This window comes from Diplotaxodon limnothrissa, linkage group LG3 (assembly GCF_057381915.1).
Source record: "Diplotaxodon limnothrissa isolate DT_005_m linkage group LG3, D_limnothrissa_male_GT1.1, whole genome shotgun sequence".
Classification (NCBI taxonomy): domain Eukaryota; kingdom Metazoa; phylum Chordata; class Actinopteri; order Cichliformes; family Cichlidae; genus Diplotaxodon; species Diplotaxodon limnothrissa.
In genome coordinates this window covers 38,264,355-38,278,258 of record NC_140598.1, presented here as the reverse complement: position 1 = coordinate 38,278,258, position 13,904 = coordinate 38,264,355, and the positions used below count along the sequence as shown (strand labels likewise).

Sequence of the window (13,904 nt, the reverse complement as noted above, 5' to 3'; positions counted from 1 at the left end):
TTTTGAGTGCCTAGTTGGTAAATCATTTTGTAAATAGCTTTTCTGTTTCCATGAATACTCATGGTCTTCAAAGAGTTCAATGTAGGAGGTCAAACAACTTGAACAGCACAACCTCCAAAACAACTTCAGTACTATCGCAAATCTGATTTTGTTTGTGAAAATGCACTAATTTCTTTTTTTTTTTATTTCTTTCAGGACCAATGGATTGGTGAATGAGTGAGAAGCTGTGGTTTGCTGCATTTGTTTTTCCTTTAAACTGTATAACATTTATTTGTTATTGTTTTGTGTATACTGTGGACATTTTTGTCAACATGTTCTCCACACAAAAAATGTATTATATAAAAAAGCATACTGTTTTAAAATTTCATAGTAATCAGTATTAATAAAAAAGATAAACTGGCTTTGTTGTACAGGTGATTTAAATTATAGCTTACTTACATTATCCAAAATTCCATCTGGGCAAACACACTTGGGGCCACCATGGAAACTGAGGACAAAAATAGCTGGGTCTCAGGTTGGTAACCCAAGTGGGCCCCAAGTATCAGACCTGCTTCTATCCATCTGGGCCCCATACTCATTTATTGTCTGGGGCTGATTTGGGACCCATCATTAACCCATCTGGGCAAACACATTTGGGGCCATCATGGAAACTGAGGACAAAAGTAGCTGGGTGCCAGGTGGGTAACCCAAGTGGGCCCCAACCATCAGACCCGCTTCTACCCATCTGGGCCCCATACTCATTTGTTGGCTGGGCCTGATTTGGGGCCCATCCGGGTCCCATCAATAATCCATCTGGGCAAACACATTTGGGGCCACCATGGAAACTGAGGACAAAATTAGCTGGGTCCTAGGTGGGTACCCCAAGTGGGCCCCAAATATCAGATCTGCTTCTACCCATCTGGGCCCCACATATTTTTTTCAACTGGGCCTGATTTGGGGCTTATCTGGGACCCAGCATAAACCCATCTAGGAAAACACATTTGGGGCCACCATGGAAACTGAGGACAAAATTAGCTGGACCCCAGTTGGGTTTCCCAAGTGGGCCCCAAATATTAGCCCTGCTGCTCCCTATTTGGGCCCCACATATGTGTGTTGACTGGGTTTTGTCTGTTTAAAGCATTTAAAAGCAGCGAGGCTCTCAGGCTGTTATGGTCTGTTACACTGCAGCTATAAAACTGTCATACTGTGGATGGTAGCAGGTTAGGAGCCAAATGCAAAGCTGCAGAGTTCACAAAGAAAGTACGAGCCATTGATATAAATCTAAATCAGAGTGCAAATTATAAAAATTAACACAAATCCAGGAAGTCAAGGAAGCCAAGCATACAGGCAGGTAAACAGTATAACACAACAAAGAACACATGAAAGAGCACACTGAGCTAACAAAGCGAGGATGTAAAACAATCCCACAACCAGTAAACCAAGAACTAACTGAGAACATCTTTACAAAGAACCACAACAACAGATGACCTAAAATACAAAACTCAGAATCACATTTACAGAGGACAGAAAAGAAACTATAAAAAATAACAAATAACAAAAAGTATTTAAAAGTAAAAATTAAAATGCCAGGATACACTTAATAAACTTTTTGTTTCAATCATCAGTTGAAGCTGGTAGTTCATGTAGTTTTGTGTAGTCAGTGTAATAATCATCATTTAATGATCAACACCCACACAGCAACAGGCTAACAGTCCAGTTTAACATTTATAAACCTGCTGCTTTTGGTCACACTGACAGTTTGATCTATAAGTCAGACTGTTTTTACTGATTATGAAAGATGAACAATAAAGTTAAAGACCCAAAACAACACTGATGAGCTGCAGACTGTCTTACAGACCATCCACCTCACTTCACCCATATTTAGACACTAAACCTTGACTTGGACCATCCTGTCTCACCACATGTTCCTGGGATCTGTACTATGAAGATACCCAGGACATCTTTCTGCTTTGTGCCTTTACTTCTCCAGCACTGACGACATTTGTTCTAATTTTGTCCCGATTGCCACCAAAATCAAATCAGCTGCAACTGTGTTTTTATGCACCATCACGCAAACTTTAAAAACGACATCTTTCAAAAATGTGGAACTAGAGGATGCAGCATGTAAAGCACAAAAGTGACTGCACTGAAGATTTTCCACACTCAGTTTTACTTTTAAATTCAGCGCACAGCGAAAGCGCTCCCTCAGCAGGGTCATAGCGAAACAACACCTGGGAAGGTGAGTGTTGGGTGTGTCTTACACAGTATAACCTAACAGCACTCTACTCTCCAGCTCAGTGAGTGAAATCTGTCCGTGGATGTTGGTGTGTGCAGAATGTGAGTGGGAAGAAGAGCAGACAGCAACAGTAAGTATTTTATCTGTAACTCTGTTTTTATGTCAAATGTCTCTGAAAGTGTTTAAAGTGAAATCTCTGCTCTCATTATCATTAAAAATAATGTTATTATTTTACCAGCTGATGTTACAGTGAAATACAGACGCTGTCTCTGTCTGATGTCATTTCTGATTTTTTTTTCCTGCCTCGAGGGATTTAAGAGGAAACCCTCTAAAATCAGGTTTGTCTGTATTCTCAAAACTGAAAAATTCCATTTGTTTTCTCAAGTTCCCAGAGTCCAGATGAACATCTCACACCCCATGTCAGCTCTTTATGCATTTTTTCCTGATTTGTTTTCTTTTTAAGGACTTTTACTTCTTTTGTCCTCCGTGTATCCAGTTTCTTCTTTTAAGGACACACTACACACCAACTTTCTAGCCAATAGCTCTTTGGGAAACCTTCTTGCTGGCGCCTCATGTCTGTCAGACTATTTAAGCTTTTGGCAAATGAAACTACAGAAATAAGACGGGTTGACAAGGTTCTAAAAACAAAGTACCTAAAGATAGATTTTAACCCTCCTGCCTTCTTGGGACCTTTTTGTGCCACTGCTATGTGTTAAATGGCTGCCATTTCCACTGTGTTCAGTGGAATATAACCAAACTTGCCACAGGATAGTTTTTACCTGTCAATGTTAATATTCCAGTGTGAATTCCTTAAATCAGCCTAAAATGGCTGAGCAGCAGAAATCCCCACACCCATCACCCTGGGGACCATTTTCTGCCCATTGACTTCCATTATAAACGCTATTTTTCAACCCCAAATTATCATCATATGATTTTATTTTTTCTTCTTTTCTTGGATGTCAATGAAGACTCAGGGCCTTGAAGTTTTAATTTTTAAATTGCAAAAAAAATGCAAAAAAAATAATGGCATGTCAAAATGTATGTTGGTGCCAATCTTTGGTCCATCTAAAGGCCTACTTATAATGACAATCACATATTACTTCAACTGGTTTTTTGTGGAAATATTTAGTTTCGTTTTTTGGTTTTTGGGGCTTATAACACAGGGCGCTCATGTAATAACACTGGGATTTGAAGGGTTAAAACAACGAAAATATAATTAAAACTTTACATGAATATTTCAGGGAGAAGTAGTTTTACAAGGTTGGCTAATTTAAAGTGGAATAAAATATGGATATATGGTCTTTTTATGGCGTGGCTGAGAATGGTCCCTAGGGTGATGGGTGTGAGTTTTTTAAAGGATGGCAGGAGGGTTAAAACTGGTTCCTTGACAAGTTTCAGTCAGGTGCGTTTGTTTGAATTATTGAAAAAATTCTGCTTCCGTCGAAGATAAATTTAAAGAAGTAAGAGCTGGCTCAAGACTTTTGCACACTACTGTAGCTACCAACAAACATGTGTTGGATAATATTTGATATATTCTAAAACACAGAGCACAATTTTTTTTATACTTTCTTTTAAAGAGCTGTTTGATCAGCTTAAAGCTGAGAGCACATCCAAAACCTGATTTTTTTGTCTGTCTACTGATGGTGAAGATGCCAGTGAGATTATAGAGAGATAAATCAGTTATAGCAAAAAACAAAAAACGATTGTGATCCCCAAATGTGGGGGCTTATCTCCCCACCACCACACTCCCTGCCATTGGCTGATGCCCTCTGACGTCAGTGCGTAGGTGGTTCTCGGTGTGCGAGGCTGGGTGCTCAGGTATGTACTGGCACACTCCCAGTGGCTGCTCGGTGGGGCCTGGCACCCATGGCACGGCCAGGCCCCTTGCAGAGAGTGGAGGGTCCCCGGCTCTCAGGTCTCTGAATCCGGGGACTCAGTCTGTTCTGGCCAGCTGCTGGTGGAGCCTGTGGGCATGTCTCCCCAGCCCCCTGTGGATTCTGCACCATGGCTGCTGGGTGGCCCCCCACTCCCCACGCTGTCAGGGGCTCTCCTCAGCTCTTTTCTAGGAGGGTGGTGAGGCTGCCTCTCCAGTGCTCCTCCTTTGGCTCTCATCATTTCTGATTTCACTATATTTTGCTGCCAGCTTGGATAAACCTCTGCACACTTCATCCATAATAGAACATGCTGCTCTACAGTAGAGGATATATTGAACACTGTAGATTTTCCTTCTTCTAGCTGTACTGACTGACCTTTGACCTCATGTGTTGAGGACTCTTCACCTCTGTCTCCTCTCACATGGAGAAGATGATCTGCAGGATCCTGCTGCTCATCATCCTCACCTCATGTGTCTCTGGTTAGTTTACAGCTTCACTTTATGAACTCCAAATAAAGCTCAACAACAGATTTGTTCCAGTTCTCAGTGTGTCTGCTCCTCTCTTTCCCTCTCTGTCTCCTCAACAGGATCATTTGTAGTCAATGTGACACAGACCTCCTATCAGGCAGAGGAGAACCACAACATCACACTGGAGTGGACGTTCACCACCAAACCTGATGGATCCACCAAAACTCTCAACATCCTCTGTGAACTTTTTATCAGTCGTATATCCTCAGTCCTGTATCATGTTCATGAAGGTGTTGAGGTGTCAGAATCTCAGGGTGAAAAGTTTTCAGGACGAGTCCAGAGTGACAAAGACGCCCTCAGAGAAGGACGAATCAGACTGCAGCTGTCCAGACTCAGGACTGATGACTCGGGTCTGTACCTGTGTGAGGTCAACACTGATTATGGCTTCGGCTCTGCCAGCTCTCGACTCAACGTCACTGGTATGTTGATTTAGCTGAAGTTAATCTAGTTTCTCTTATTACGATGGTGTTCACTGTTCGATCCACTGAGCTGTTAAAACAGACCATAGACTGTGTATGAAAGATGTCCATAGCTTCTGGGCCTGAACAATGAAGTCAACGTCAAAAGACTTCAATTCTTTTTTTAGTGAATAGCAGGGTGTGGTTGCAAAGCACCTCCATTAATCTGTGATCTCAGTAACCACTCTCCCCTTTCATTTTTCTTTTTTTCCCCTTTTTAACTGAAATGAGACCACAACTGAGGCCATGATACTTAAACCCAGTAGTTCTAATGGTTTTCCAAAATGGGACCTGTGACCGTTCCTTGTTTCAAAAACCTCAACATGATACGATGGACTTTAACTTAAAATTGAATAAAAAGATTAATTTTGTTATAAAATTGGGTTTTTACTGACCAATACTTCTTTCTAAGGTCAATCCCTTCTTATCTTTTACTCATTTTCTACAGTTCTACATGTTTTTATTACATTATGACTTGACTGTTACACTGCTGTATATTTTGGTGTGAATCATGTTTCCCTTTCATGCCATCAGTTGGTCCAAAATTTGAAAGCTGGCCTTCTTACTAGAACTCAGAAACTGGAGCCTCCTGTCTCCTGGCCTCAATTCACTGGCTTCCTGTGACTTTTAGGACTGATTTAAAAATGTTTTCTCTTTTTAAAAATACCTTAATCTCCTAACATCACATGTTCCTTCAAGCTCTCTGACATCTGCTCACCAGTTACTCCTCACTGTCCTATTTGTCAACCATTTAGTTATATTTATTGATGTGAGGCATCTTTGCTTTTTATTATACAACACTTTGGTCAGTCCTGTAGTTTTAAATGTGCTTTATAAATAAAATTGGATTGGAAACATCTCTGCTCTAGCTTTGGGCTCAGCTTACACAAACTAAAAGCAAAGAAGAACATTAGTATAAAAGGCAGCACAGAAAACACAATTCCAATGACTAAAGTGTGATTGAGTGGACAGCCTACAGCCCACCTCCACAGTGTCCCACTGCCCACAGTCTTCATGTGATCAGAGGTGCAATCACTAAAAGGAAGAAACAGACGGCTGTTTCTCTCAGAGTTCAAATATCTTCAACCTGCAGACATCAGTCGGCTGCTCTAACCTCAGACTGTTTCACCAGTTAAACACATTTTTTTTTATCTGTTAGTCTAAACACAGCAGAGTAGATCTGCTGCTGAACTCAAACCGAATAAAACAAGAGGTTCATTTCATTCATGTTCAGGTTTCCTCAGTTTCTCACTCAGATTCACCTCCTGCTCATCACGTGGAAACATCAAGATGACCATAAGAAAACAATACTAATCATGGCTTCATTAAACAATGTAGGACGTTATGGTGACTGACTCCATCTTTTATATACAGTCTATGAAGTAGCCCTGATGTAGTTTACCTGCTCAGAGTCATGTTGATCTATACGTAAAATTATGACTTGAGTAACTCTGTGTAACCGACATTTTACTTCAGTCAATCAATCAATCAATGATACATATTTTCATGTCATTTACAGCAGCTGATCAGCTCCACCCTCAGAGACCGACAACAGCAGAAAGTGGAGGCATGGCCGGTTTCTATAGTTTAATGGGAGTGTTGGCAGCTCTGCTGGGACTGCTTGTAATATTTTTAATTGTTTTCAGAAATAAAGCCAGGAGACAAAACCCTGTTACTCTGTTACTCTGAGTTAATGAGTTTACAGTTACTCTACTGTAAACTAATTATCACCAGATGACAGTGTTGGATTACATTCATCCATGTGGTGATGTAGCAGCTGTAGAGTTAGGAGTTGGTTTAACACAGAAATTAGTGAACTAGTTTCAACAGATTGTTTTATAAACCCACATAATCTTTAACATTAATGTAAAAGTTGTTTATTGTTGTTTATTTTTTCACACACAGCATACAAAGTGTGTAAAACCTCAGGCTACAGTTTATTCCTGTGCTGTGTGAATACCTCCAGTAAGTAAAGCAATGACTGGACTCATCTGATCGACTGCTGTGTGTCCTCAGAGACGCCTCATTGTATCCAGTCCCACCAGTAATCACTGCTCAGCATAATCCCAACTTCAGCTCCATCAGCTCACAGAAATAGTCCAACCACAGTAAAGAGGACTTATTGTTTACCGTGTTTAATAAATGTCAACACCAGATTCAGTCTCTGCAGCTTTATTTTCATGCTGCTCTGAAACTCTGAAGGAAAGTTTACAGTCTAGATCTCCATGATGTAACAGGACTGTTTAACCTGAGCTGCTCATTGTTCTTCAAAGCTCTCTGAGCTTCTACAGGATGGCAGGAAAAATAAACAGTAACTATGTTGATGAAGCAATGAGGGGCTGAAACCACACACTCAGTAACTGATGCTGAAAATAAAGTCTGACTACAGAAAGTAAAAACATGTTTGTCTTTTTAATAAAGGTGGAATAAACCCAGACAGGACTGAGCCCTGGTGTTAATGAAGTTGTTTTGTGTGTTGATTGTAAACTCTTTTTTGTTTTTCCACTTGTTTAAAAATAAATAAATGAAAACACAAAAATAAGAACTTCTCTAATACAAATGATTTTATTTACAATGTAAACATTATTACAGCAGTGATATGTCTGCATAAACATTTTCCTTGTACGCATCACATATCTTACTTATTTTAATGATAAAACGTTAAACGGTAACCCTCTCAATCAGCTGTTACAGTCTTTAGTATTCATGGAGGTGAGAGATGAAGCTGAAACTTGTAATGCAGCAACAGGATGGGACACAGAAGTAAAAGTCTGTTCAAAGATTTCTAATTTTTTAGTAAAACAAAAATCATTGTTTACACTAATGTTATTTATCACTCCTGTAAAAGCTTCAATAAATAGGAACTTAATTAATAGATTATATTTTTTTCATAATTTGCTTTCTGGAACTTAAACACATGTTGAAGAGTTGGTTAAATTTGTGACTCGGGTCTTTATTTAAAGCTCAAATAATTTGGGCTCAAACTGATCCTCCAAAAAAAGTCCTCTAAGTGGTGATTGGTTTAATTTCTGAAACACTCGTCAATGTTTGTTTCCTTTTTTTTATGCCAACTAAACAGAGCAGAGCGCAGATGACCACTAGAGCTAGTAGTGGTAATACCAGTGACAGTCCAACACCACGCTGGCTTTCTCTGCTCTCTGGTTGTGGACTCACAGTCTGAAGGTTGGACGAATGAAAAACTGCTAAAAACAAACAGACCAAGCCCAAAATAACAGGTTTTGTTTTAACTTGAATTGAATAATGTTTGCAAAGTGTTAAAAAAATATCTTACCAGTGACATTGAGTCGACATCTTCCAACACTGAAGCCATAATCAGTGTTGACCTCACACAGGTACAGACCCGAGTCATCAGTCCTGAGTCTGGACAGTTGAAGTCTGATTCGTCCTTCTCTGAGGGCGTCTTTGTCACTCTGGACTCGTCCTGAAAACTTTTCATCCTGAGACTCTGACACCTCAACACCTTCATGAACATGATACAGGACTGAGAGTTTATCACTGATGAAGAGTTCACAGAGGATGTTGAGAGTTTTGGTGGATCCATCAGGTTTGGTGGTGAACGTCCACTCCAGTGTGATGTTGTGGTTCTCCTCTGCCTGATAGGAGGTCTGTGTCACATTGACTACAAATGATCCTGTTGAGGAGACAGAGAGGGAAAGAGAGGAGCAGACACACTGAGAACTGGAACAAATCTGTTGTTGAGCTTTATTTGGAGTTCATAAAGTGAAGCTGTAAACTAACCAGAGACACATGAGGTGAGGATGATGAGCAGCAGGATCCTGCAGATCATCTTCTCCCTGTGAGAGGAGACAGAGGTGAAGAGTCCTCAACACATGAGGTCAAAGGTCAGTCAGTACAGCTAGAAGAATGAAAATCTACAGTCTGACTTCATTCACTCATCACAACATCTGACCAAAACAACTAGAACTACAAACACTGCAATGGAAGCAACCAGAAGAAAAACCTGCACTTTGATTTCATATTAAGGTTTTCAGAGCTGCAGAATTTGTTTTCTGTCAGAAGGTGGCGCCATGCTACAACTGAAATAAATAAATAAATTAATAAATTAGATTAAACTCATTTTCTCAGAAGTTCTCTCAAATCTTCCAGCTCACCCAGAATAAATATAATAAATGATTCATGAGTATCACTGATACAAAAGCATTTAATTTACTGTTTACGCAGAATGTTTCTGTTTATACCTCCAGTTTAGTCTTAACTTTTCTACGATTGATACAAACAAAGTGTCCATAAAATAATAAAATAATGTTTTATTTAAATACTTAAAACAAACAGACATCAAATAAGACAGCTTCCTGTTACGAGAAAATAAAACTTTAACTGCAGTTTAATGGTTGGTGTCAGTGTTTGGTGTTTGAGCTCTTCTAAAACCAAATGCAACCTAGTGACATATAAATAAACTGTATCAACACCACTATTTTACCACAAAGATGACCTCACACCTGACTCGGATGCTAATAATAACAATAGAACATTATTACATTAACAGCCTTCAGCGCAGCATATATTTCACCCACACAGAGTGTCTATAAGAAAAGCACAAACTCACACAGTTAAAATAAAGTGAAAGTGTGCAACAGGTTATCACTCATGAACAGTTGTAATCACATATTATTTTACTCTAACACAGAAACGTTTCCATATTAAATTCAGTCATTATATTACCTTTATGATGTAGTTATATTGTTACAATAAACACAGATCTTACTGGTGCTGTCATCCTCATAGAGATTTGTGTCTCTGTGTGAGAGTGCAGTCTAATGCTCATATTGTTAACTGTTAATCAAAGCACAAGTAGTCAAGTGCATGTATGGATGAGCCCAGTGCTTTTAAATGCACCGAAAGTTAACAGACAGCAAGCTGCTGGTTGAGCTGGTGAACCGCAGGTCAAAGTGTGCTGCAGAGGCCTGAGTCTGGGTCCATCTCAGGCCTGCTCATTCCTCTTCACTCTGTCCCTGCTTTCCTGTCTTATTTGTGCACTGTTCAATGAAATAAAGGCTAAAATGTTTAAAAAAAAATCAATATTTAACAGACAAAATAAAAATAAATGATGCCCAGAAACACGGTAAAGTTTAACAAAGATAAAGTACATGCTAATGTTGTCTCCTCTTCTTTCAGCTGGACTCTGTTTCTTACCTTTAACCACTTGATTTATCTCTGAAGTGCACAATGACTCCGTCCTGCTGCAGTTGTGTGGATCAGCTTAAGTGTATATATGCGAGCACGTCTCTGTCTTTGCGACTGAGTATGAGTATGAGTAATAGCTGCCGCTTTTTAAATGCTGACCTAAAATTAAAAATATATTTTGGTCATCATTATTTCCTGTTCCTCAGTGCAGTGTGCATGTTTACCAGAAAACAGTGACCTCTTTACACACTGACTACAGATGTTCTGTCAAATATAAAGGGCTACATCTCACTCTGGTGTATGTAAAGGACCAGTTCATCAAATTTACCAAAGGTAAAGTTAGATTGGATGCTAATTGGTTTTGAAAAAAAGTGGAGATATCATGAGCTAACGTTGAATGAGACAATCCAAGTTGATGAGCACTTCATATGCATGTGTCATAACCAAGCTGTAAAAAAGAAAAAAAAGAAGATTCAATCAAATCCAGGAAAAACTGTATAAAAACAGAAAATAGGATCTGAGTAGAGGACAGAACCGCGACTTGCTTTCACTGTTTCTCTGCCTGACGTCATCACTTTGGTCGCAAAGGGACTGGTTTCTTGGTGCCACTCGCTTGTGTATGAAGCTCGAGGAGATCGATGGACAAACTTCCTATTGATCGTTTATGTTCTCCAGGGTGAGACGTCTGGGTTTCTTTGAGGGGAAACGTGCACCAACTGCGCAGATCTCTGTGTATTTCCTTGAGCATAACGAGACACCAAAGCTGCACTCGCTCACGTCTACCAACTAACAAACTTCATATGATCGGTGTCATAGACGATCACTGCTCGGCACAACGGCCACGATGCGGAGCCGTTTCCCAGAAGAAAATACTCCGCGTGTGTCACACAGTGGAAAATTGTGTTTTTATATTTTGTTTTGTATCAGACTGTGTACATAGTGTCGATTTTATTTGCATGATTTTATTGTAATTGATATTGCTTATTGTTTATTGATATTCCTATTGCATGATTTTATCCCCATATTTTTAGTGTGTGTTTGGTGTTGTTGTACAGTATTCTTTTTATTCCACTGTGGATTAAGCGGACAATTGTAGGCACCTGTGAGGTGGGGGCGTTCCCCGAGGTGGCCTATCAGCCGCCAAACTGACTTAAGGGAGATGGTGAGCGCAAAGACTGAAAGAGAGACACACGAAAAGTGAAGAGCTGGAAACAAAACGTGTGCAAGCCAGCATATGAACAGAAGGACCTCCGGCCTGACTGTGGGGCGCCACGAGACATTCGGCGATCGGCCAGCATAACCCGGCGATCCAGTCCCGACGGACAGAATAGCGACCGTGGGAGGCGACGCGTGAAATCCACAGTAGGGCAGGGGTACGCCTCTGCCTGCATCTGTGAGTATCGCTTTCCCACTGTTGGGCGCTAGGCGTAGCTTTGCCAGGGGAGGATAACAGCGGCTGCGCCGACAACGTTGCTGGCCCGTGTCTGTTGTTTCAGGGCGGAGCTACGAGGGAGGCCGTGCGCGGGTGGGGAGAGTGGCTGGACTGCACGATCGCGCACCGTCAGGTGGAGATGGGAGCCTCCTCCCTGGTCTTCTGCTGGCGAGATTCCCCATCCCGGAAGAGGAGTTCCTCTCCTGTCTGTTTCAGGAATATTTGCCCGCGTGTGGCTGGACTCTGGGAATATAGGACTCTGGGGGGGGGGGAAGAGTTTTTAGAGTGTGTGTGTGTGTGTGTGTGTGTGTGTGTGTGTGTGTGTGTGTGTGTGTGTGTGTGGGGTTTTTTTTTTTTTTAAGTGTGTAATTATTCCTGCCGGCAGGGCTTTTAGCGGGTTGTGAACATTATTTTTATTGTATAGCGGGGATTTTAGCTTTTATTTGGGGATCTGATTTTATCCTGAAAATAAATGGTGTGTTTAAAGCCGGCTTAGCTTCTGTGCTCAGAGCGCTGACCCACTCACTCCCTTTCCGCTTGTATGTATACAGACGTGGTGGTGAAGATTTAGGTCCACCAGTTTAGCGGCTACACGTGCACAGCTTACCTGTCCCCACTTGCAGCAGGTAGCGAGCTGCCGTGTACCTGTGACTTTTCCACTCAGCACCCTGAAAATGTCTGTGTGAAAAATGAGAGTCCAGCTCCTCACTGAGCCTGTTAACTGCTGTGTGTTTCTACGTTAGTGTTATACACACTGAACTCCTTTTCACGTCTTTTTCTAAATCTTTTTCTTTTCTGTGCTGCTGTTTCTTTCACACTCTTAGTCTTTAAAATCCATTTGGCTCAAACACAACAATAAACTGACGACTCCAGTTTCTCTGCACTGACTGTGGAGGAAACGTGAGAAGTTTCCATTTTTTTTTTTTTTCATCAGCTAAAACATGGCGCCACCGTGTGTCAGAAAAACACTTCTGCAGCTTGAAAGACTCAAAGTACATGAAGTACACGAATACCTTTCATCAATATACTCTCTAAATAGAAAACAGTATTTATATTCAGTCCAGTGATGAATACTGATCAACTTCCAGCTCATCAGATCAGTGTTTGATCAACCATGTAAACGAGGCTGTTGGAGTTCAGTTCAACAACACGATGACCGAGAATAATAATCATAAACTTAATGGAGGAAACTGTTCATCATGTTTACATTATTTTGAAGGGAATCTTGATCAAAGTGTCAAAACTAACACGATGAATATAAACTGTGATTATTTTATGGAAATAAAAAAAAAATGTGAACATCGACCTCACAGAGCGTTTATTGTAATTATCGCTCTCTGTTGAACAGCAGCTTATTATGATGTCGTCAGGTTAATGTTATGATGATGATAACGATCTGTGGTTTCATATACATTAGGTGATGCTTTGCCTCCTGATGGAAACGGTTTTAACTGTAAATTAACTGTAAATGTAAAAATATGTTTTGGTTTTAGAAATGTAGTTTTTAAAAGCAGGAACCTGCTTCAGATCCTGCGGTGAGTGAGTGTCATCTCAAACACACTGACACTGGTCCTGAGCAGCGTCTCACATGAACTCTTTCTCCTGAATGTCTGTCGAGTGTGAAGGACACAAAGATGAGCTGCTGTCTTGTTACCTGCTGGACTTTATTCTGCTTCAAAAACAGGATCATCAATAAACAGTATTGATACCATGACTCCAAAAGAAGGATGAGAGTTTAATCATCATTTAAAATGAATGAAACACTGCAGTCTATAAACTCAGAACAAACAGTTTTCTCTGATCAGCATTCACAGCTGTAACATTACACTAAAACATTTCCAGCATTGAGGAAAGTTTTCATTCCTCATTTATATCTTTCTATTATACATGAAAGCAGATTATACAGGCACAGGTAAAGATCTCAGCTGACCAGGAGGTTCAGACATGGAGGCCTCGCTAACCACTGCAATTTGGAATAAAATATTTATGGATTTAAAAAGAATTTAAGAAGCAGAAGTTGTTGGTAGAATATTCAAATTCTTCAGCAAATTAAAGGAAGGAAAGAAGACTTCCAGCTTTGAGTCTTGGATGTGTTTGCTCCAAAAATCTGACTGTAGACTTCTGCAAACTCAATCTAATGTTTTGATAGCAGCTTCAAACCAGAGCTGATAAGAGAATGTGTTGATATTCCCTTATTGCTGCTTTCATTTGAGTTCTCTGTCAAATCATCAC

At 40.3% G+C, this 13,904-nt stretch overlaps 2 protein-coding genes across 2 annotated transcripts; one reads left to right on the top strand and one right to left on the bottom strand.

Moving 5' to 3' along the window:
* The first annotated feature begins 4,510 nt into the window (after positions 1–4,510).
* Positions 4,511–6,763, top strand: LOC146635738 (CD276 antigen-like). Its single transcript, XM_085348931.1, has 3 exons — positions 4,511–4,568; positions 4,676–5,035; positions 6,594–6,763. The coding sequence occupies exons 1-3, from the start codon at positions 4,511–4,513 to the stop codon at positions 6,761–6,763; spliced, it is 588 nt and encodes a 195-aa protein (XP_085205057.1).
* A 1,317-nt stretch (positions 6,764–8,080) lies between these two features.
* Positions 8,081–8,897, bottom strand: LOC146635737 (uncharacterized). The gene is made up of 3 exons (XM_085350202.1): positions 8,834–8,897; positions 8,367–8,726; positions 8,081–8,277 (listed from the first exon to the last, which is right to left on the bottom strand). The coding sequence occupies exons 1-3, from the start codon at positions 8,880–8,882 to the stop codon at positions 8,081–8,083; spliced, it is 606 nt and encodes a 201-aa protein (XP_085206328.1). The 5' UTR covers positions 8,883–8,897.
* Between the last annotated feature and the right edge of the window lie 5,007 nt (positions 8,898–13,904).

Excerpts from the sequence above, each read along its gene's own strand:
- LOC146635737 (XM_085350202.1), bottom strand. The coding sequence starts at position 8,882 with ATGATCTGCAGGATCCTGCTGCTCATCATCCTCACCTCATGTGTCTCT. Across the intron at positions 8,727-8,833 it reads CCTCACCTCATGTGTCTCTG|GATCATTTGTAGTCAATGTG; the intron begins GTTAGTTTACAG and ends TCTCCTCAACAG. Across the intron at positions 8,278-8,366 it reads ATGTCGACTCAATGTCACTG|CAGTTTTTCATTCGTCCAAC; the intron begins GTAAGATATTTT and ends GTTTGTTTTTAG.
- LOC146635738 (XM_085348931.1), top strand. The coding sequence starts at position 4,511 with ATGGAGAAGATGATCTGCAGGATCCTGCTGCTCATCATCCTCACCTCA. Across the intron at positions 4,569-4,675 it reads CCTCACCTCATGTGTCTCTG|GATCATTTGTAGTCAATGTG; the intron begins GTTAGTTTACAG and ends TCTCCTCAACAG. Across the intron at positions 5,036-6,593 it reads CTCTCGACTCAACGTCACTG|CAGCTGATCAGCTCCACCCT; the intron begins GTATGTTGATTT and ends TGTCATTTACAG.